Source organism: Pantherophis guttatus, chromosome 1 (assembly GCF_059756535.1).
Source record: "Pantherophis guttatus breed Tessera chromosome 1, ASM5975653v1, whole genome shotgun sequence".
Taxonomy (NCBI): domain Eukaryota; kingdom Metazoa; phylum Chordata; class Lepidosauria; order Squamata; family Colubridae; genus Pantherophis; species Pantherophis guttatus.
In genome coordinates, this window is record NC_142063.1 from 67,606,554 (window position 1) to 67,629,666 (window position 23,113).

The 23,113-nt window shown below is 37.6% G+C and overlaps 2 protein-coding genes across 7 annotated transcripts; one reads left to right on the forward strand and one right to left on the reverse strand.

Annotated features, from left to right (window-relative positions):
- Positions 1 to 1,747: 1,747 nt before the first annotated feature.
- Positions 1,748 to 13,962, reverse strand: CCDC32 (coiled-coil domain containing 32). Of its 3 annotated transcripts, none has more exons than XM_034417856.2 (4): positions 13,818 to 13,962; positions 11,747 to 12,005; positions 10,181 to 10,337; positions 1,748 to 3,572 (listed from the first exon to the last, which is right to left on the reverse strand). In XM_034417856.2, the coding sequence occupies exons 2-4, from the start codon at positions 11,991 to 11,993 to the stop codon at positions 3,425 to 3,427; spliced, it is 552 nt and encodes a 183-aa protein (XP_034273747.1). In that variant the 5' UTR covers positions 11,994 to 12,005; positions 13,818 to 13,962; the 3' UTR covers positions 1,748 to 3,424. The 3 variants fall into 3 exon arrangements, with proteins under 3 accessions (XP_034273747.1, XP_034273749.1, XP_034273748.1); XM_034417858.2 differs by lacking the exon at positions 13,818 to 13,962 and adding an exon at positions 13,640 to 13,790; XM_034417857.2 differs by lacking the exon at positions 1,748 to 3,572 and having other exon boundaries at positions 10,177 to 10,337; positions 13,818 to 13,959.
- On the forward strand, positions 13,808 to 23,051 carry LOC117665686 (protein-L-isoaspartate(D-aspartate) O-methyltransferase-like). 4 transcript variants are annotated; one of them, XM_034417852.3, is made up of 9 exons: positions 13,808 to 13,926; positions 14,109 to 14,181; positions 15,529 to 15,665; positions 16,774 to 16,878; positions 18,659 to 18,690; positions 19,265 to 19,369; positions 19,921 to 20,041; positions 21,297 to 21,382; positions 21,791 to 23,051. In XM_034417852.3, the coding sequence occupies exons 1-9, from the start codon at positions 13,902 to 13,904 to the stop codon at positions 21,962 to 21,964; spliced, it is 858 nt and encodes a 285-aa protein (XP_034273743.1). In that variant the 5' UTR covers positions 13,808 to 13,901; the 3' UTR covers positions 21,965 to 23,051. The 4 variants fall into 4 exon arrangements, with proteins under 4 accessions (XP_034273743.1, XP_087731834.1, XP_034273745.1 ...); XM_087875708.1 differs by lacking the exons at positions 13,808 to 13,926; positions 14,109 to 14,181 and adding an exon at positions 14,027 to 14,108; XM_034417854.3 differs by lacking the exons at positions 13,808 to 13,926; positions 14,109 to 14,181 and adding an exon at positions 14,289 to 14,482.
- Positions 23,052 to 23,113: the final 62 nt, after the last annotated feature.

Genomic DNA, 23,113 nt, shown 5'->3' on the forward strand with positions numbered 1-23,113 from the left:
CAGTGCAGCTTGCAGAATCATCTCATACCGGCAAAGCACACCCATCACTGCTCACACCACTGCATTCTGGACCAGCTGTAGCTTCTGAGCATCTTCATGGGCAGCGCCATCACAGTAATCCATTTGATGGATTCCATGCTTCAGAAATATCTTTTGATGGATGTACGTATAAGGAAATTAGGCAGATTCTTGACATTTTTTCCTAACTAGTTAGCTGGCATTGCTACAATCACTATAGGTAGTCCTTGGCTTAATTATTGTTCAAAGTTATGACAGATGCCTCCAAAAGGGACTTATGACCCAGATTTGCCTTCCCATGGTCACATGATCGCATTTTGGCCAACTGGCAACCAGTCACATTTATGGCAGCATCCCATAGTCACGGGACCACAATTTATGATGTCTTTGTTGGAAACCAACATTTACTTCCGGTTTCCAGCTAAAAATGCCCTATAGCAAACAATGGGTTTGTTTAATGACTATAGCGTTCATTTAATGACTGCTGCAAAAAGTTTGTAAAGTCAGGTATGGCCACATGTGACCTACGTAACAACCGTCATGACCTATGCACAAACTCACAGGCTCAATTATGGTCATAAATCAAGGACTATGGTTAGTTGTAACTTCGAAAATAATATACTTCTAAACATTTCTGGTTGGCAAATATCAGGACAGTTGAACCTGTTTACCAGACTTTCTAAACTTCTTGGCTAAATATCAAGGATTCTGAAGGTACAAAACATCCATCAACAATGATCCATTGGGGATTTTAATGTATGTTTCTTTTCAATCTGTGTTAATTGCTGTTATTAGTACTAACCTTATATCTTAAATCTGTACCCCATTCATCATTTGAATGAGTTGTCAATAGTTGTCAATAAAGATAACAATTTCCCAGTGAATTTGGAAATTGCTTAGTTAATTGCTCTGCCATTTACATTTAGCCAGAAATCATGCACAACTGTAATTAGTACTGTAAACATCATAAGCATTTAGAGTACTTGGGGCATAGCAACTTGTTCTATTCCTTTTTTGCTTGCGTTTTCAAATGTCCTTCACACAAGCCACCTATAGTAGCGTCCTTATAATTATTCAGAGATATTTCCATTTTACTGTAATGTTCTGATTATGGAAATAAGAAGCACAAAGGTGCCAGGGTGCCTTTTTCCTTTGCCAGTTTCTGATTCATGTAAGCTGCTCAACATTGGCTGGTTCACACGAATTCAAGCAGCAGTGAGTTTCCCATAACTAACACAGGTACTGTCCTGTGGTTGACCTGCCTTTTTTACATCAACACCTGGACCTTTAGCATTCTCCTGCTTCGGTATCCATCTTACAACTCTAAATTATTTGGCCTCACAAGAATTTCTGAAAACAGTAACAATTTAAATATCGGATTCACATAGAAATATCCAGAAGGAACTTCTTCTCTAAGGATTGGTCCCATGCACCTGTTTGCAGCATTCACAGCACACTGGCACATGAGACCAATTCTTAAATAGCCAGGGCAATCACCCCACAATTTTTGGGTAACTATAAACTATATGGACACAATGACATTAGCAAAGAGGATGAGTTTTTCTTAAAGTGTGCGGATTGGGGTTTCTTTCTTTAATTAATAACATAAACAAATGTTTACATGCTTCACTTTTGCTCTTTTCCACCGGCCAAAATGCACCTATTTCTCTGTGGAGAAATAGTTTTGTGAGCCATCTGTATTCTAAAATATTTACCAACTCACCCCAAATTCATCTACACAAGGATATATATTTTCACTGGATGGAGACAGAAAACATCACAATCAACTTTCAAATAGTCTTAATTATACAAGTAAACAATATTCAGATTACAGACAAAGCAAAATCAAACTATACAATCCACTATTCATATTATATTACCAGATTCAGACAATCCAGTTAGGCTACATTTGAAATCAATTCAGTAAAGAAATAATATGTAAACTTCTCAAGTTTTCAACATTTTGTCTAATACATTTGGTGAACTTTTATTTCCTGATCTGTTTCGTAAAACAAGGTATAACAATGACATGCATTTAAAAGACATCAGAACTTCCAGTTGAGAATTTCAGTGCAACCCCCGCCCCCCTAGTGGGAGTATCATATTACTTCCCCAATATAATTATGTGCTGTCTTACAGCTAAACCAACGGAAGTAATTGTTGCACTCTTTTTAAAAAAATAGTTATTTTTCTCCTTTCTCAGATCCATCAAGGTGGCATGTAGCCTCTCAGATTTGACTACATAACTTTGCCAATTGGTAAACAATGAAATTCACTACATAACTTTGCCAATTGGTAAACAATGAAATTCAGATAGTTGCTGTCCTCAAATATTTCCATAAACAGCTGTTAACGATAATTTCCATGGAAACAGAAAAGAAAAAAAAAGCGCATTTTCAAAAAATCTTCAAAACAGCCTATAGTAGACAGCAAACCAATGATAAGAAGTATTGGATGCAAAAACTGTAAAGGCTTGGTGATAAAAATGGGGGAGGTAGAAAGACCAAAGCTATGCTGTAGCATTGAATGGGAGAATTACCTCCTAGCAGTCTTCCCACCCACCCACCCCCCAAAAAAGTGAAATGGGAAGGTTACGACAAAAACTCGCATTTCTGTTCTGCCCTTATATGAAACTTTATCTTCTTCATTCAACTGACAGCTCTGGGGGTTTTTTTCTTCATTATGCATTGTCTTTTACTTTTTGCAGCAAAGAAATAAGAGGAAGAAAAAGCGTGAATAATTATTAGCCCAAAGCAACAAAAAAAAAAAAAAAACATTTGAAAAGACGGTGATCAATCCTTAGATGAAATGAATGATTAAAAAAAGAAACAGCCATAACAGAAAAAAGCTACACAAAATAGGACAATTTTTTTTCACCCAGCATTTCTTGTATTTTTGCTAGGAAGTGCTTATTCCACCGAAGGATGAAACTAGAGTGGCGTGGCTCAGCTTTAGCCAGAAACAATGATGGTAGACATTTTTCACTTCCCAGGGGAAAAGATACAGGTCTTCGGAGGTTTTTTTCCCCCAAATTAAGAAAAAGATACCCGTGGGTAAATCAGGAGAGTTCTGAATGAGGAAATTATATTCTGTGAGGCAAGTATTGCTAAGAATTTTTCCATAGATGATCATTTAAGTGCAAAATCTTCTCTGCATTTGAGGCAAGAGGATTTAAAGCTTGTTGGCCAAATTGAGTTATTCTACCATGTTTTGTCGTCTTAACAAATTACACACAATTAATTTCAATCTGCAACGTTATATGACTTTAAATCAAAATCTGTACATTATAAACTTTGGTGGAAAGAAAAATCCACATGGTCTATTTCAATCAAACTCTATCCTTCTTTTGGTATTTTGACCCAAAGTGCCAACAGACATCTGTGCGGGAGGCAAGATCCAACTGCATTTACTGTTCTACAGGTGTAGGTTCTTCTTCATCTTCTCCAGCCTCTTGCTTCTCAGGAGGAGCTCCAAGGGGAATGAGATACTGAATCTCCTCACTGCTGACTGCCACCTTCTCTGGTTGTAGCCAACGTTTCAAGTATTCCAAAGTACTGAGAAGAAGCAGAAGAGAAAGGTTAAAAGAGCAGTTCACAGTAAATAAATAAGACAGGCGTAGACAATATGGTGCCTGTAGGCACCAATAAAGGACTTTAAATTAGTACATCAGGCTTCCTGCACCTATTTTTAAAAACAAGCAAGCAAAACTACAATTAACTTGCTAGTATAGATCTCCGGTCACAATTAAAGGTGTTGATTATTACTTTTAAAACCCTACATGGCTCAGAGCCAGAGTATCTTTTAGACCACTTTCTACCGCATAACTCCCAACGACCGGTAAGATCCCATAGAGTTGGTCTCCTCCGGGTCCTGTCAGCTAAACAATGCCAGCTGGCGGGCGCACAGGGGAGGGCCTTCTCTGTGGCTGCTCCAGCTCTCTGGAACCAATTACCTCCTGAGGTCCGGACCACCCCTACCCTATTGGCCTTCTGAAAAGCGGTGAAGACCTGGCTTTTCCGGCAGGCCTGGGGCCGTTGATCTCGCTCTTGCGATCTGGTGAGATCTGGCCATGAATGGTGTGAATGAGTTTTAATGTTTTTAATTTTTAAATGTTTTTTATAATGGTTTTAAATGCATTGTGAGCCACCCTGAGTCTTCGGAGAGGGGCGGCATACAAATTGAATTAATAAATAAATTGAATTAATAGTATACTTCAGCAGATCAGGGTCTGACAAAGATCATTCAAATTCAATTCAATTCAAAACTTTATTGTCAGTGCACAACATATGTATAATGAGATTGGTTGAGCTCCCTCAGTGCACCCCCCAACACAATACAATTCACAGTGAAGACAGAAAATCCCTAGTCCAATAAATCATATTAACAAAACACCCAGTCCTATTGCACCAGTGTGAGCATGTTACATACTGCACCGGCCCTGCAGTCCATCATACTACATAGTTATGATGTTATTTCTCATTCAGGAGTCTGACAGCCCATGGATAAAAACTGTTCTTCAGCCTGTTTGTGCAGTTGGCTATACTTCTATATCTCCTTCCCGATGGTAGGAGGGTAAAGAAGTGGTGACCAGGGTGAGAGTTGTCCCTGAGAATTTTCCTCACTCTTCTAAGGCAACGAACCCTAGTTATCATAGAAAGATAGTTTCTTTTTTGGAAAAAGATGGTTTGTGACTGTCCATATCAACCATTTTTGTCAGTAGGCAAATCTCCCAAGGCAGTTATTTTCTGAATATAACCATGAGGTTCATTTCAAACCTCACATGAGCCTGTAGTTGAGAAAGACTAATTACCCCTGAAACAGGCAATGATTAAACTATTCATTCATGTATGCAAGGGCGGAATGTGTTTCTGAAATATACCTTCTCTGAAAATTCCAGTAGAATCCCCATTTGGTCATGCTGAACCATGATAGATTATGGGAATTAAGCCATCATGGTTTGGAAACTATGGTTAATGACTTATCACAATGCCAGCTTCAGTAATCATAGCATAGCTAATAATATGATTAAGCAGATTATCACTTCGTGAACTAGGTCAGTTCCTCAACACAAGTTAGTTCACAGGGTTATTATGAGAATGCAATAGCAAGAAGCAGGACATTAAATGCCTTGACATTTTTTTTGAACATAGGAAGGCTATAAATGTAGCATTAAGAGCCTTGGTGGTGCAGCGGACTAAGTGCTGTTATGTAGCACTTAGCTGCCAGCTGCCTGCAATTAGTGCGAGTTCAAATCTCATCAGGCTCAAGGTTGACTCAGCCTTCCATCCTTCCGACATAGGTAAATTGAGGACCCGGATTGTGTGGGCAATAAGCTGACTTTGTAGAAACACCGCTTATGGGGGCCCAAAAGCCCTAATAAGCAGGTATATACAAAAGAATGAAGGCTATTGCTATAAGTGCATTGTAAGCCGCCCTGAGTCTTCGGAGGAGGGCAGCATATAAATTGAACAAACAAACAAACAAACAAATATTGTAAATAAATAAAACAAAGTAGGAAAAACACGTAAAATATAGCTTTAGGAGTTTCCCAATCCCTTAATACTGTAACAGGACAATTGTGGGTCATATGACCAGGAATAAGAGGGGTTAAGAATGGAACAATAAATAGCATTCCAAACTATTGAGTAAGTACTGTATTTCTCCATAGGGAAGCATTGGTGAATTTTCTTCTGGATGTTTTTTTTTCTACCACTCTTGGTTTGATCAAAATTGATCTGTTTTTCTGGTTTTTACCTCCACAGGAAATCTGTGCAGTACTCATTATTTTCAGTTTTTAGAGAGCTAGTCTGCTGATGAAAAGAGGGAGTCCTGAACCTCTTTAGAAACTTTCTAAATTAGCTAAAGATCATTTCTTTAGATATTTTGATGGTCTGTGAAGCTTAATAAAATAAACAGTGGCTTGCTGGTTAACACCCCTGGCCCGTTTAGTCCAGCAGTCTATCTTCACAGTGACCAACCAACTGCATAAGGAAGTCTTCCAGACTTCCAGCAGATGGCCTTCAGAAGCATCTCCCCTGCCTCAAGGCTAGTAGCCATGGAAACCCATGATTTCCATGAATTGGTCCAACTCTTTGTTTGGAACCTGCCAAGATAGTAGCCAGCATCATATTTTTTGGAGGAGTATTCCAAAGTTTAATTACACATTGAGTAATGTTCTGATCCTTCCAGGATTCAATTTCATTAGGTGACCTTTGTTTCTAGTATTTTTGGAAAGGGAAAACAGCTTGTCCTTTCCTACTTTATCCACACCATGAATAATTTTGCACAACTCAACATTTGCAGCCTTTCTAGACTAAAAGCCATAAATGTCACAACTTTTCCTTAGTGGGCAGCTGCTCCAGCCTTTTGATTGTCTTAGATACCATCCTCTGAACCTTCTCTAACTTCTCTATATTTTTTTTCGAGATGTAGTAACCAGAACTTCACACAACATTCCAAATGCACATTATTGATTCATACATAGGCATTATGATATTAGCATCTCTATTTTTCAATAGCATTTCTTATTATCGCTAACAGGCTGTTGGCCTTTTTTTTTTTTTTTACAGCTGATGCACACTGTGTTGACACTTTTATTGAACAAGAACCAAAAAATCTGTAGCTGAATCTTGAAACTACAAATACAAGCACAATTTATTTGACAATCAGTCTCAACTGAATGAAGATTAAATTGATACTGCACTGTCTGTCTGTTGCCACTGGCTATTGTCAATAGCCAACAAGAAATGCAGCAAACATTTAAATATAGCTAACATTATTTAAAGCGCTTTTCTTAAGCTGAAGGGACTCTCAAAGTAGATTCCAAAAACCTCAGACTAAACTGCTTTCAGATCAATCCTACAACTTAAAAACAGAAGATGTAAAGAAAGGGATTAGGAAGAATATGATGGGCTCAGTTGCCCAAAGGCATGAAAGATAAGCATTCTGATCTGTAACTACAAGTTAGCATCTATTCACAACTAGTACTGCCTTGGCTTTGTTCCTAGCCATCTCTTTTCTTTCTTCACTTGTCAAAATTTCTCTTTTCTGTACTTGAAAGCAAGCTTATCTTTCTCTTTCTCTTTCTCTCTTCCTTTAGAGAGAGATGGCTCCCTTGAAGATTCTCCTTAGTGGCAGTAAAATCCAAGCTCTTTTATGATTTATACTATTAGGACAGGAGTCTGGTCTGGCAAACATTTTTTTCCCAGAGGGTGGTGATGCATACATTTTACCCATGCAAGGCTTTAAATGTAATTTTCAAACGAAAAGGGTGAAAAAAAGAAACCACTGCTTGGATGCAATTTCCAGTAGGATATGTCTTTTTTAAACACTGTGGTTTATAGACTTTTAATTAAAGCAAGACAAACACTAGAAACTAGACAAGCACTGAGACCTGACAAACATTATCAAGATTTTGCTTAAATCTAATGTTTTTATGCTGTTGCAAAGTCTCATGGGAGCAGAGTCCTGACATTTGCTCCCTATGGAATCCATAGCAGATTGTACACACACACACACACACACACACACAGACACACACGGATAATGACAACTTAGTTTCTTATTTAAATAATGTTTCTGCCATGAATATTCAAAGAAGTATACAAAATGTCAAAGAGTCAAATCAAGATACTTCTCTCGTAGGACTCTAATTTAACAAGTCGGTAGAAAAGTGAAGAAGAAAACATTCACTTTTGAAACCAGATTTCCCAGGTAACAGGGGCACAGTAATTGCTTAGCAAAATCAAAGAGAAATGATAGAACTGAGTTTTTGCAAACTAGAAGGTAACAGCTTGCTCCTTATTTCAATTTTCCTGAACAAAAGCTTCAAGATATAAACTGCAACTTGAAAATGTGCAGGTTTTACCCAATATGCATGTTCTAATTTATTATTCACTAGTTCAGGGGCATTATTCCAAACCCATACAGAAAAAAGAAAAGGGTGCAATAAAATAAATCAGTTTTTTGTTATCACATGCTAGTGCAGTCTCACTGGCTTTGAAAATGCTAGCCAGGCTTCTAACCAAAACTGAAAAGAAGAAATATCAACCTAGTTGAACTGAGAAAGAGCAGTAAGGAAAAGCAGTCAAAAAGAGTCAGAAACATAGAAAAGCAAGCAATGTATTCAGGAAAGCTTGGGGGGGGGGAATTGAATGAGGTAGGAGAAACAGGGATGTGTGTTTTTGTATAATATGTAAATAGAAATATATAGCTATATGCACCATATTTTTTGGAGTATAAGCCGCACCTTTTTCCCCAAAAAAAGAGAGTGAAAATCTGGGTGTGTCTTCTACTCCGAATGTAGCCCTGCCCAGCCTCCCAAACAGAGATTTCAGAGGCTGAAAGAAGCCTCTGAAAGAAGCTTCAGAAAAAAAGTCTCTGAAAGGCTTTTATCTAAAATAATATGGCAAGCAACAAAAGAAGAATCAGTAAAGGTTCTAACCAAACTATGCTAACAAATCTGGAGAATGACACAATGACTAACAGATCAGAAAAGGTTTATCTACATACCAATACCAAAGAAAGGAGATTGAACAGAGTACAGATAACCACTGAGGTGGCGCAGTGGTTAGAGTGCAGTACTGCAGCTACTTCAGGTGACTGCTAGTTCAGCAGATCAGCACATCAAATCTCACCGGCTCGAGATTGACTCAGCCTTCCATCCTTCCAAGGTGGGTAAAATGAGGACCCAGATTGTTGGGGGCAATATGCTATTTAGTATACTGTCTTTGGTGTAAGCCGCCCAGAGTCCTCGGAGAGTGGGCGGCATAGAAATATGAATAATAAAAATAAAAATAGAATAATAAGATAGTCCTTCAGAATAAAAGCCTCTGAAAGAAGCTTCAGAAAAAAAGCCTCCAAACAGAGGCTTTTCTTCTGAAGCTCTGTTTCGGAGGCTTTCAGAGGCAGAAAAAAAAGTTTTTTCTGAAATAGAGTTTCAGAAGTTTCAGAGGCAGAAAAACAAAACAAAACAAAACAAAAAAAGCAAGGCACAGAGCTCACAACCAACAAACCTGTTGCTAAAATTCACCTCTGGAAACAACTGATTGGGGGTATTCCGGGAGGCCGATCTACCCACCAATCAGCTTTTTTCTTATTTTCCTCCCCAAAAACTAAGGTGCGTCTTATACTCCAAAAAATACAGTAAGTGGATATAAAAGTTATTATTTTAAAAAAGAAGACCTTTAGAAGAAGTGCAGAATACCATGTACTGTATGTGCTGAGAAACTGGAATCTTGAAACTGGAAAAAAGGAGGAAACTAACCCTACATGGAAAGGCAACAGCACTTACCCAGTTAATGAAGTATAAGGATATTTTGAAAACAAACCTCAGAATAGTTAAAACAGTATTCCTCAACCTTAGCAATTTTTAGATGTTGAGGCTGATTGGAGAATTCTAGAAGTTGAAGTCCACACATCTTCACATTGCCAAGGATGAGTCATCCCGAGTTAAAACAACAATTTTTTCAAAGGTTTTCCAGTAATTGAGCATTGAGAAAAAAATGAAAGCAAGAAGGTAGCTTTGAATTACAGATTTGTAATCCATAATTAAAAGGATGCTGGACTGCAAGAAGAACCAATCAATCACTTGCTAGTCATTTCAAATTAATGAACAGCAAGCAGAAACTTTAATCCTTGGTACCTGTGTTACAAGCAGGCAATGAACGAAATAAAATGCTTTGATTTGAAGGAAAATAGAAGGGGAAGATTACAGATAACGTAGATAGAGGATTTTTAAAAAATCTTACAGGAACATCTTTAGTACAACTACAGGTTACACAGAGACCTGTTGAGATGGTATTTGTCCAGTGTCACTAGAAATCAAGCTTGATTTAATGGCATCTTACTCACAAAGTATCCAAAACACATACCATCTTTTCACCAGATTAGCTACAAATATTAGTCCCAATCTTGCACATGTGGAGAATGGAAAGACGTTTTTGGTTGGGATAAGTAAGAAAGTAAGACATATTTGCTGAATTCAATTGGCGTTCCTTCTAAACTGACTTTTATCACTAAAAACATCCTTAGGTGTATCAGAAGCCCCTACAGTATAAATAAATGCCCCAGAATATCCTTTCTCCCATAATACCTGTAATTTCTACAAGACAAATATTTAAAAGTGGTGTTATGTATAAAATATTTATTATACAAGCATTACCTCTCATCAGAATCCGTTCCCTCCATATAAAAGTCAGATTCAGACTTCTCCTGCAGAAACCTGTCCCAACTTTCTTTCTTAGCTTGAGAAAGTGTATGCAGGATATCTTTGGATGTCACTTCCTGAGACAGACCCTTTATTCTCATTAATCTTCTCTCTGAGGAAAGAAACAAACTAATAAAGGAATAATACAGCCTGTAGAGAAATGAAAACCAGTGGGCAGGTTAAAGCAAGCAATGTTCAGTTCAACTCTTGAGGTTTTGTATAAATTGTAACCATGTTAACAGTGTGTATATACTCTGACAGATCCTTTTAATGTCAAAGCTTCATGTCAGAGCTTTATTTAGTTGGGGACTGGATAAAAAAATATCAGCATGGACCAAGCCATTGTTTTAACATTTTTCTTTTACTGCCTCAAATCTAAATCAGAATATACTTTGAGAAACCTGTGCACCGAAGTGGCATTTATATTTAAAGAAGAAAGGGTTTTACTCTCCTTAATGGATCATGGCTCATGATTATTCCTACAAATATTTCACATGAGAAAACGGGCATGATTACATGCACAGCAGTGGTGGGTTTTAACCAGTTTTACCACCGGTAACACACGCGCTTTGCGCGTGATCGCTGTGTGCATAAACAGCTGAGGCATGGCAATCCACTCTGCTGTGCCTTACAGCTGAGATAAAAACAAAAGAAATAAAGATAGGTATAGCGCGGGGGCGGGGGGGGAGAGCCCAGCTGAGGTTCGAAGAGAACCGGTTCGCTCTCCTATCAAGATTTCCACTACCGGCTCTCTCGAACCAGGGAGAACCGATAGCAACCCACCACTGATGCACAACAGGCAGGAAAAAAGTGGAATAGAAATCTTTATATTCTTTAGGAATTTCATCCGCATTAAGAAGATAATTGGCTGATAGATTAGATTTCTTTTTTTTCAACACGTAAATTATTGAAAAAGATGATCATTTCAGTTATATTTCTCATAAAGTTTAATTAAAAAACCAAATTAGATAAAATAGGCAGTGATTTTTCATTTGCATCTCTGAAAAATCTCAGGTAGGAAGATACGATATACCTTAGTGTCACAAATCTTAAAAATAAAATGGGAATCTTTCTGATGTCACAGACTATGGGACAATATCCCCCCAAAAATGTGGAAGTACAATAATCACTTATGCAACTGATGAACCTCACAGATGTACTGTTTAAAAAGTGCATCTGTATCAGTCTTAAAGACTTTGACCATAATCCTTCAAAGCAGTATTTTTTATAGCTTGACAACTTTAAACGATGTGTGCATTTTAGCTCCCAGAATTCCTCACTCAGAATGCTGGCTGGGAAATTCTAGTCCACACCTGTTTTAAATTGCCAAGTTTGAAAAACACGGCTTTACAATTATAGACAATATGTGTCAAATGGGTAGATTCACAATTCTCTATGATCCTCCCAATAATATCGTTATCTGTAATTGGAATTATAGGATTCAAAATCTTGCACATCCAGGTTGAAGAAAGTATCAACTCCTGTGAATAAACCTAGATTAGAAAATACTTCAATACTGACCTAAAGATGCCAAGTAGAGCTCTGAATCTTTCAATGGTACCCAGGGCTTCTCATTCACTTGCAGAGAGGGGCCTGTTACTTCCATCTGATTCTCCATCATGTGAACATAAGAATCTGCAAAGGAATCTGCAAATGTATTATTGGTCTCTTCATTCTGATCTGGATGTGGCAGAGATGAACAGATTTCAGTCCAGAGGTCCTGGCTAGAAACCATAACTAGAGAATCAACAGTTTCAGTCATGATCATGATGCAGCAATTCTGAAAAAAAGAAAAGAAAATGATGTGTGAGTTACCTGGTATGTAACATCATATTGACATATATCCTTTTTTTTTTTTACTTTGGGACCACAAGAAGATTAACTTTTTTTTAAAAAGCAGATGTTTAAATTTTCTCAAAACTCTACCCATTTAAAATTCTTGGTGTCAAATTATCTGATGTAGAACATACAAAACTTTGCCGACTTTTCCTTTTTTCCTAGTGTTTATAATCAAAATGCTCAGGGAATTTTCTACAGAAAAAGATTCAACTTTTTCATGCGCTCACATTTCCAGTGCTGGGCGAACCAGTTACTACAGTATGTGAAGCCCACTTCTGGATAGTACCAATAGTAATAGGCACTTTGGGTGCAATCCCAAAACAACTGGAGCACCACTTGAACATCATAGGCATTGACAATTTTGCCATCAGTCAATTGCAGAAGGTGGCTTTACTTGGAACAGCTTCCATCCTGCGATGATATCTGTAACATCATCAAACATCTATATTTGCCTATCCCAGGTCCTTGGTAAGGACTCAATAGGTAGGCAAAAATGCCAAACCCAGTCTGAACATCTGGCTGACTGTGCGATGATCAATAATAGTAATAATAAAAATAATAATAGCTGACCATTACCTAGATGAGGAACAGCCAGAAAGTAATCTGTACATTCATTGGAGGAAAAATGATAATTTAAAAATACACTTAAAAGTTTAAATAATGACTTTCTCTGAAAAAAGGAAGAATTACAAAGTGCAATCTGGAAAATGTCAACTCCAAAACTGCAAAGAATGCTGGCATGGCCCTCACAGTGCAATTTACAGATTCAATCTGAACTTTAAATCGATATGCATCTACATTTATCCTAATATATCATCTCTGGGCATAGCACCAGAGCAGTGTTTATAAACCACAACAACTTGTGTGGACCTCAGTTGCAGAACTGTCCAGTTAGCGTATGAACCAGCATTCCCCAGTCCACACATCTTAAAGTTGCTAAGGTTGAGAACCACTGCACCAGAGGCTTCCAAGGCAAATCTCTACTGTAATTGTAGGTATCATAGACTGTGACAAAATCAAACGCCAGCTTCTTATAAAATATTTAAATAACGTATATTTATGAATTATGGCAAGCTGTTAAATGCTTTCAACTGAAAATTTAAGAAAGTTTGGAGCACTCAATGACATTGCTGCCATAAAATTGGAAGGGACCCTTTAAACATCGAATTCATCTGCTGTTCCATGCAGAAATCCAATTTGAAGAGCCCCAGCAGATGGCTGCATTAACCCACCTGAACCTTCCCAAGAAGAGGAGTTGCACCACCTCCCTCTGGGATTTGGTTCTGCTGTGCAATTCACTCCTACAGGGTTGAGGTTTTTCCTAATTTCCAAGCTACTGTCCTCCAGATGCGTTTAGCCATTCAAAAATCCCAAACCTACTGAGCGGGAATTCCGAGCGTTGCGATCCAGAAAAAGCTGGAGACTGTATGGCTATCCTGGAGAAAGTATTGCTATAAAAGCCTTTTAGCTTTTTAAAGAAAAAAAAAATGGCTTTGAAAATTAAAACCCTGAATGACTTGGGCAATTTAAAAAAACAAACAAACATGATACAGATACACCGCTTGCCCCACCTACCAAGAGAGATGCATTGCCGAAATAGCACTGATGCGCCAGTCTCGAGACACAGAAAGGGAAGGCCTTCGACAATGATCTTTCCAGGGGATCTCTGGAGGGATCCCTCCCGTTCTGCACCGCGATGGGTCTTGCACCTCCACCTCCCCCCGCCCTGATTGGCAGCTCTGGCTCTTCCTACCTGGGTGCGTAAACCTGCCGCGAGTCAAACCCCGCCAAGAGAAGGCACTGAGCGAGCGGGTCCCTCTCGCCTCCGCGCTGGCCAATGGGCGAAGAGGACGGGGACGCAGGTAAGAAAAACCATCGATTCCCCAAGAATTAAAGATGGATCGCGGTCAATTGGGATTTTTATTTAACTTCCGGTTCCGTTATAGCCCGTTGTGGCGTCGCCCATGTGCGGGGCAGGAGTGCTGGAAAAACAGACCTCAAAGGAAGTTGGGAGAGACATTAAATCCAAGCGTTATTCCCGTAGGTAAGAAGAAAGCGTATTCATCCAGGGAGAAATACGGAGGGGAGGAAAAGACCAGAATTATGTCGCAGAAAAAGTGAGTCTTTAAACTCGCGAAGGAGCTTCAACGACGTTTGTTTTTGCTTCAAGAGCCCTCAGCCCGCATATGGCGGCCTGCCAAGAGCAACGGAAGTGGCAAACGTCATCTCTTTAATCTATCTCTTTAAAGTAATGAAGCCTCTCCTCCTCCTCCAGGCGACATTTTGAAACCGGGCATTCCTAAGGGCGTTTGCGTTAACTGCGTTTTCTGGAATTCCCGGGATACGAACCTTTGCTTTCTGCCTCTTCTCCTTTCTAGTGTTGTGTAACGGACTGGAAAGGGTGGGGATGTGGAAAGGGTAGGTTTACTTCGTTTGCACAGAGGAATCCTCCCTGTCACTTGGTGGTGGCGGGTGCTTTGAGAGGTCCTGACCGCTATGAACCCACTAGCGAAGGGCTAGTCTGCGTCATTGTGCGGTGTGAAAGCAGAGGACTAGCTTAGTTGAGTGAATCGTGGGCAGGAGAAGCACAGCTTCGAATTCAGCATATAGTTTTTGAATTGGCTGTGCTAAAATCGTGTAGCTTTTTCATGCAGGAGGAAGGCCTGAAGCAGCGTGCCCCAAACTGGGTAAACTTTAAAATGGGTGGATTTTTTTTAATTAATTCCCAGAATTCCCCCTGGATGGCTGGGGGATTCTGGGAGTTGAAGTCCATCCAAGTCAAAGTGGCTAAGTTTGGCCTAAAAGAATACCGTCAAAGGCAGCAGATGGAAGTTTCCTGGAGAGGGAACGTTGTGGAGAAGAGTCGCCCTGGAAGTCCTCTGCTGTGTTGGAGGAAAACCGAGAACAGCTCGCGTTTTTGTCATGAGATGGGTACCGGCAGGAATTTGGCTTCTAAAAAGCAGATCAAATAATTTAAGCAGAGTTTGGAAGCTGAGGCTGAAAGGCAACTGAATTCTTTCTGCATAAAGACAGAATAATTTTGGGGAGGGATCTGTGTGTTGAAAGCTAGAACTTTCAAATTATCTTCCAGAGCTGCTTGGCATAAAAATAGCTAAGTTTGCATTTATAAAACTGCATAATACCTGCTGTAGTGGAATGGTGCTAAAGATCTTTTATTATAATGATGCGAATTCCAAAATTCAGATTTGGATTCTTACGTTATGACCAACCAAAGGATTACAAGTGAACAAGCTTCTAAATTCATTTCCAGCCTCCCTCTGGCAATGTGAAAAACTCTGCTTACTTTGAACTTTAGCACTAAATGTGTTTTCTATTTAGGTATGCCTCTGGGCATCTATTCTTAATCTTGTCTGCTTTCTGGTTGATGTAGGATTTTGTTTCTACAAAGTTTTATTTAAACATCTTTTGCTTCCTTTTTTTAAAAACCCACTGTGACTGGCTAGGAAGGATTGGAAACATTTATGTGCAATGAGCCATTTGCTGCCTTTTTCTGCTTTGCTCATGGGACTGCTGCCGACAAGAACCATGGCTTGGACTTCAACTGGGACGACACATGCTGAACTGATCAACAATCTTTATAGTGAGTACAAACAGCAGTTAAGACAGACATCTAAAACACTGCTGAAGTACCTGGACATTTTTCATAATTAACAATTCTAGTGGCATGGTAAATTTGACAATTAAAAATCTCTTTTAACAATTATATCAAATGGAACAACACAACACTGAAATCTTAAATAGACTAAAGCAGGGGTGTCAAACTCAAGGCCTGCAGGCCACATCTGACCCGCAGGGTGCTTAGATCTAGCCCGTGGGACCACCCTGGAAATAGTGAAGGATCGGCCAGCAGTGCCTCTGCCAGCGAAAACGGGCTCCCAATCTCCATTTTCGGCTGGGACAGCCTCCTGCAACCCTCTGCCAGAAAAAACAGCTCAGGAGGGCCACAGGTGCCCTGACACGACATCAAGGTGGCCATACCCCCCCCTACTCCCCTTCCAAGGTCAAACACAACCCTGATGTGGCCCTCAATGAAATCCAGTTTGACACCCTGGACTACAGGGAGTTAAGTGGTAGACAATCCACCCCTTCCATTCTAAGGTGTATGATTCTTTCCCGCCATGAAACTATATTAGGCAAAAAGGCTTCCTATTTTGCTTTACAGTGGCCAGATAGATGGTGATGGGATGCCTTTCTATATTTCCAAATAATTAATGTTGAAGATAATATGTAAGACGATGATATGAATAATGTTATATGCAACTTATAACTGTATTATCCATTGACATTTAATTAGGGTTAAAAGATCCCAGCTGAAAATTGTTACTATGTTTTGTGATGAATTCCAGTTATCTAAGGACTACACAGAAAATAATTTTATGCTAGTTCTAATATGAAATAGAGAAAAAATCTGAGGCTGAATTGTAATATTTGTAGGGTACTGGATTTCAGATATAGATCATATTCCTTAGTATCTAGTTGATGGATGTTAAGAAGCTAAGAAATTAAGAAAATAAATTATGTTGATTTATAACTTAAGATAATTCAGTTTTGTAAAATCTAATACAAGATATATACCAAGGAATATGATCTATATCTGACCTGTAGTTGCCCTGAGCTGGTCTCCATTTTGGGACAGACTTGAGTTTTATACTGTATAATAACTTGTATTCATTTCTCTATTCCTGTAGGAAATGGTGTGATTAAATCCCAACGTGTTCAGGCTGCGATGCTGGCTACCGATAGAGCCCACTATACCAATTATTTTCCATATATGGATTCTCCTCAGTCAATTGGTAAGATTGCAGACTATTGTCAGTTAAGAAAGAAATGTTCCATTTACAGTATTAGAGACCACATTATGTGTTGTTTTCATGCTTGGAACCTCATGTCTGTCCCAGGCCATTAAAAAGCATGGTTTCATTCAAACTATTCTACAGGTAATAAAGGTAATATGAAGACTTTTTTTATTAAGTATACTTACTTTGTTTTATCATAAAAAATAAAATACAAAACAGAAAACAGAAAAACAAAATAAAACAAAAACGTATGTCCAGCACTAAACAACAAAAAAGAAAAAAATGGTGTATAAAAAAAGAGAAAAGGGTGATCCAAATATCAAATAAATTTAATGTTTAACACATAGAATCCACCCCAGTTGGATGTTGAAAAAAAAGAAAAAACAGTAAATTCTTCTCCCCTTTTACAAATATATGTAGATAAAAGAAAAAAGAAGAAAAAGCGGTCAACAGAGTAAACTAAACATTACACTAATCTTCAAATCATTGTATTAACTGTTACTGTTTTTAGTGTGCAGAAAGTCCACAAAGTTTCCAGTCTCTTTATAGTTTATTATTGTAGCTGTGGTGGCACATTGGTTAGAATGCTGTATTCCAGACTAATTCTACTGACTGCCAGAGGTTCAGTCCTCACCGGCTCAAGGTTGACTCAGCCTTCCATCCTTCCAAGGTCGGTAAAATGAGGACCCAGATTGTTGGGGACAATATGCTGACTTTGTAAACCGCTTAGAGAAGGCTATAAAGCACTGTGAAGTGGTATACAAGTCGAAGTGCTATTGCTATCGCTGATCAAAGCAGTTAATTTCACCATCTCTGCTAATTGAGTCAATTTTAAATCCATTCTTCAATAGTTGTCATCCCCTTTTCTTCCAGTGCTTGGCAAGTACAATCCTTGCAGCTGTAATCATGTGAAAGAATTGTTGTTCAATTGGCTTGTCCATAATACTTAAAAGAAAAGCTTCAGGTTTCATTAATATTTGTATCTTAAATATTTTCTACATTGTCATTGTTATACTTGTCCAGTATGTTTTCATATATTTGCAAGACCACCACATATGATAAAATGAGCCTGGATTTTGACTACATTTCCAGCACTTATTAGAAGTCCCTTTATACATTTTCGCTAGTCTATCTGGGGTTAAATACCAATGATACATCATTTTATAAAAAATGTCTTTCAAGCTATAATTTATTGTAAATTTTAGTCCATTAGTCTATACATTCTCCCATTTATCTAGAGATATGTTATACATAAACTTTTTGCCCATTTTACCATACAATCTTCAAAGTATTCATCTTCCAGATTCATCTTTAACATTTTGTAAATTTTAACAATCAAGTGATCACCTCCAGAACATAAATTAATATGAAGACTTTAAACAAGCATCTTAATTCAGGAGTGTCCATACTTACTGAATCAACTTTGGGCAGCTTCAGAATTGTTTCTGAAAGATCTAAAGTTCAGTGGCATTATTATCTGCGAGTTTGAGATGAAAATCATATAATGGTATTGTGTACCTTAGATTGGGCTTCAAAGGGTTTTTAAAAAGTCCCTAAATATGATTCAGTGAAAAGCCTGAGAAAACAAAAACAAAAATCCTGCCCTTTACAGCCCTTACCTCCTTAAAAACTAATACCTGCCTGCACTAATAGGTTGCTCACCATCTTACACTTTTAATTGCTTGGAAGGATTGAGAAAATGAAGGGTTTGTAATGTTGCTTGGATGATGGTTCTTAGCATGGAGAAAACCCCACCTTATTGATGGTTTTATTTCAGGATACAAGGCTACTATCAGTGCACCTCACATGGTAAGACACATTTTTATATTATATTAAAGAGAATATGAAGACATTCTTGCATTGAAAGATACTTACTCAATAAAGCAGAGAGACCAGCAATGTAAAGGTTTATAGCTTTGAATAATCAGTTTATTTCCATGCAGCTTACTCTAGCATTGCCAAGAATTTTGATCATGGGACTGCTGCAATGGTCATAATTGTGAAAAATAATCATAAGTCACTTTTTCAGTGCTTTGGTAACTTTGAATGATCAATAAATGAAGTGTTGTAAGGACTACCTGTATACCTATGCTACAGAAATCAGTCTGCTGGGACTCGATTGGTAAGAATTAACTTGTTTCTCTTTTTGCCTGAAAGAAAAATGGCATTAGAATATAGTAAAAAAGAATTGTTATTTCCATCTTAGTGCCATGCAAATATATTGGACTGCAACCTTTTCCTTTCTCAGCCCAGCATGTTGGTGGTTTGATGTAATGGAAATAGTCATTCAATACATCTCACTCAAGACAGGACTGAGCTAAAAACTGTGAAAATAAGTTATGTAGAAAATGTGTAATGTTATGTATAATGCTTGTTTCTACAGCATGCTCACGCTCTTGAGCTACTGAAGGATCAGCTAGTGGAAGGAGCAAAGGCATTAGATGTAGGATCAGGAAGTGGCTATCTTACTGCTTGTTTTGCTAGAATGGTAAGCAAAAAGCATTTTTAGCAAAAAAAAAAATCACTCTTCTTGCTACAGATGAATGTTTTTTCTAGTTAGTATTCTGTCAACTTGACATATCTGCTGTCTGGCTGTTACAAAACTTAAACTCTGAAAAGTTAAATGGAAAACACAAAAAATTGATTTGCATCTCTCTGTGTGTGGACAAAACCCCATACTGAACATTCTATAATTATTCCACTAGTTTCTGGCAATATAATTTTTAGCACTGCAAAGAGATAAACCAAAAGTGAGTTCTACTGAATATGGTGGAATTTAGCTTTGAGGTCAGATTTATACAAATTACACATTTTTTCCCCTCACATTGGAACTGGAAACGAGATGCAAGTCTGAGATAGTTGCAAATAAATTGCTTGTGAGTATAACTTCCAATTACATAAGCAACGTTAAAAAATTCTAAAATTCTATTTAGAATTCATGGATCTTTACTAAACTCATAAGGAATTAATTCCATTTTTTCTAAAATAATGAATTTGAAGTAGTAATAGAGTTTGAACTATACATAAATTCTTTTATAGGTGGGCCCCACGGGCAAGGCAATAGGTATTGAGCACATAGAAGAATTGGTTCATGAATCCCTTAGGAACGTCAGAAAAGATGATCCAAACTTACTTAGTTCTGGACGAATGAAACTTTTAGGTAAGTTATCTATTTTGTTGCTGTGGTACCAATTCTGGTTTTATTTATTTATTGTTTATATTTATATACCGCCCTTTTCCCGAAGGAGTCGGGGCGGTGAACAGCCAACAGATAAAACACAAGAAACACAAAATTTAAAAACAGTATTAAAATCCGATTAAATTAATTGGGCCCACAATTAAAAGCACCCCTGTATTAAAACCCATAATTAAACAGTTTAGAAATTAAAACAATTTAAAAGAGTTAGGCCAGCCCGGTTTGTTGGAATAAAAACGTCTTTAGGGCACGGCGAAAGGTGTGTAGATCCGGGATCCGCCGTATCTCCGGGGGCAGCTCATTCCAGAGGGTAGGTGCCCCCACAGAGAAGGCTCTCCCTCTGGGGGCCGCCAGTCGGCATTGTTTGATTGACAGCACCCTGAGGAGCCCCTCTGTGGGAGCGTACTGGTCGGTGGAAGGCTATCGGTGGCAGAAGGCGGTCTCGTAAATACCTAAACCATGGAGCGCTCTAAAGGTGCTTGATAGGTGCTTGCTGTTTTCAACAGTAGAGAAAGCATTCTAGAAAGATAATTCTTAAAATATATTTGTGGGAGCGTACTGGTCGGTGGGAGGCTATCGGTGGCAGAAGGTGGTCTCGTAAATACCCAGGTTCTAAGCCATGGAGCACTCTAAAGGTGTTTGATAGGTGCTTGCTGTTTTCAACAGTAGAGAAAGCATTCTAGAAAGATAATTCTTAAAATATATTTTTCAAAGCTACAGGGCTGAGTTGCCTAAAGAATTATCTCTATATAATAATTCTTTTTATGGTAAATAGGACAATCTGGATGTTTTGATACTCACTGCTTCCCATATGACTTTTTTTCAATTTACCCAGAAGTTCTTTATTGGGTCTTTCTTAAAGCTCCTTCTAACTGGAAAATAAGAGACTAAATTATAATACTGAACTACTGAATGAAACCTTTTCTCTAGTGATATCCATAGTGTGATATTTCTACTTCAAAATAGATCCTCTTTTTTTCAAGAAAACTGTGTTTATGAGGCCTGACCCTGACGATTAATTAGGTTGCATATATCTTGTTATTTAACTGTCATTTCGCTCTGTTGTTCTTGTGTTTTTGTATTACATATAGAGTTTCTGTAATTTAAACTAGACACTAATTTAATGTCACCTGTGAGTTTAATAGAAAATGGATTGTGAATGAGAAAAATCATTTTGTTCTGCTTATAAACCTTCATTGTCTACATTCTCTCTCCACAGTTGGGGATGGTAGGAATGGATATCCCGAAGACGCCCCATATGATGCCATCCATGTTGGTGCAGCTGCACCCACTGTGCCAGTGGAGGTAGGATACACATCCATCTCAGTTCCGTTCAGTAAACAATAATCTTGTTTTCCAGCATTCCAAAAATGCTGTGGAACTGTAACCCATATTGGAAGATTAGCCCTGAATAATATAAACTCAGAAGAATACTTCAAATATAGAGGCTTTTGATATTTCTTTCCTTACATTATGAGATTTAAACTTTCATGTTTTACCAAAACAAACTGTATTTTGCTAGATATCTGCCATAGAATCTTTCAGGAATTAAGTACGTAGAACAAGTTGAGTTAAAAATAAATGGCAATGTTCCCATTCTCAAGAAATACTTTATTTTCACTATATTTCCTAGGATGCTCATTGTTTAGCTTAATTTTTTTTGTCTTTAATTTGCCTTACCATGTTTGCTGGTATTTTTTTGTGTATTATCAGTTGCTGAATGAACTGAAACCTGGAGGACGACTGATTTTGCCAGTAGGGCCAGAAAATGGAAACCAGGTTATGATGCAATTTGACAAAACGATGGATGGCCAGATTGTGGAAACGCGTCTGATGGGTGTGATATATGTTCCTCTGACAGACAGAGAAAAACAGTGGCCTCAGTAAAATATTAAAACATTTTTTTCTTTTGTAAAGTTACCAGACTAGTGAATTGGTGTCCCAATTGGCTTTTGTTAGGCAAAGTAAAGATATTAATACGAGAATGGAATCTAACAAAACCACTATAGAAACTAGAATTATCTCCCCTTAAGCAGACAAGCAATGAAATCTTAGAAAACAAAATCTCAAATAGAGTTTGAGCTCATAATTTTGCCAAAACCACTGTTCAAACATTTTACTCCAAATGAGAATGATTTCAAAATCTCTCTTATCTTTCTGATATGTTAACAGTTTTAATTTTCCAACATTTAATGCTATGAATACGTGCAAACTGCAAGTTAAATTCTACCGTATTTTAGCTTCATGGAACTTGCTTTCCCAAAAACATGCATGTGACTGGATAGCAGGTGTATTTATAAGTGTGTATTTACATATACTTCAGTTTAATATTGATGTTCTAAAGGGTTTTATTATGAATATTGTAACCCCAAGATTTAACAAGCATTCCTATGAACTTCTTTGAATTAAAATTAACAATGGTAAAATAAATTTAGTAGTTGGAAAAAAAATAAAACAATGCTTTGCCCGTTCTTCCTTATTTATGCTCTAATCACAATTATTTGTTCAATCCAAAACTGGAAAGCATGATTTAGTATTAATTTACTACTCAAAAACTTCAGTATTTATATAATACTAAACAGCCACCTTTGGTAGTATTTTTTCATTCATAGCCAAATATTAGCATTAGGTTTTAGGAAGAGAGAATTATTGTGTGATGTAATAAAAGTCAATTATTTCTTTTTCTCTAGGGATGAACTTTAAAAGATTTAAATAGTTTATAAAGGACCTTTTGAAAATCTATGAACTATGTTTGGAAAAATTGATATTTGCAGTACATATGAATGCTCATTTCTCCTCTTTGAAAGTAACATTGGACCTGTAATTTTAACAACTTGGATGGAATTTGGAAACAAAGCAATGGAAATTGGTTGATTAAGAAATGACAACACATTTCACATTTCACAATTATCAATAATTCTTGTGTGTACCAATGTAGAATAAACAGTGGACAACTTTCTCTGGCTTTTATAAATGTGATAAATTTGTTTGTGATTTAATATTTGGAAAGTATTTTTCACATATTTTGTTAATGCA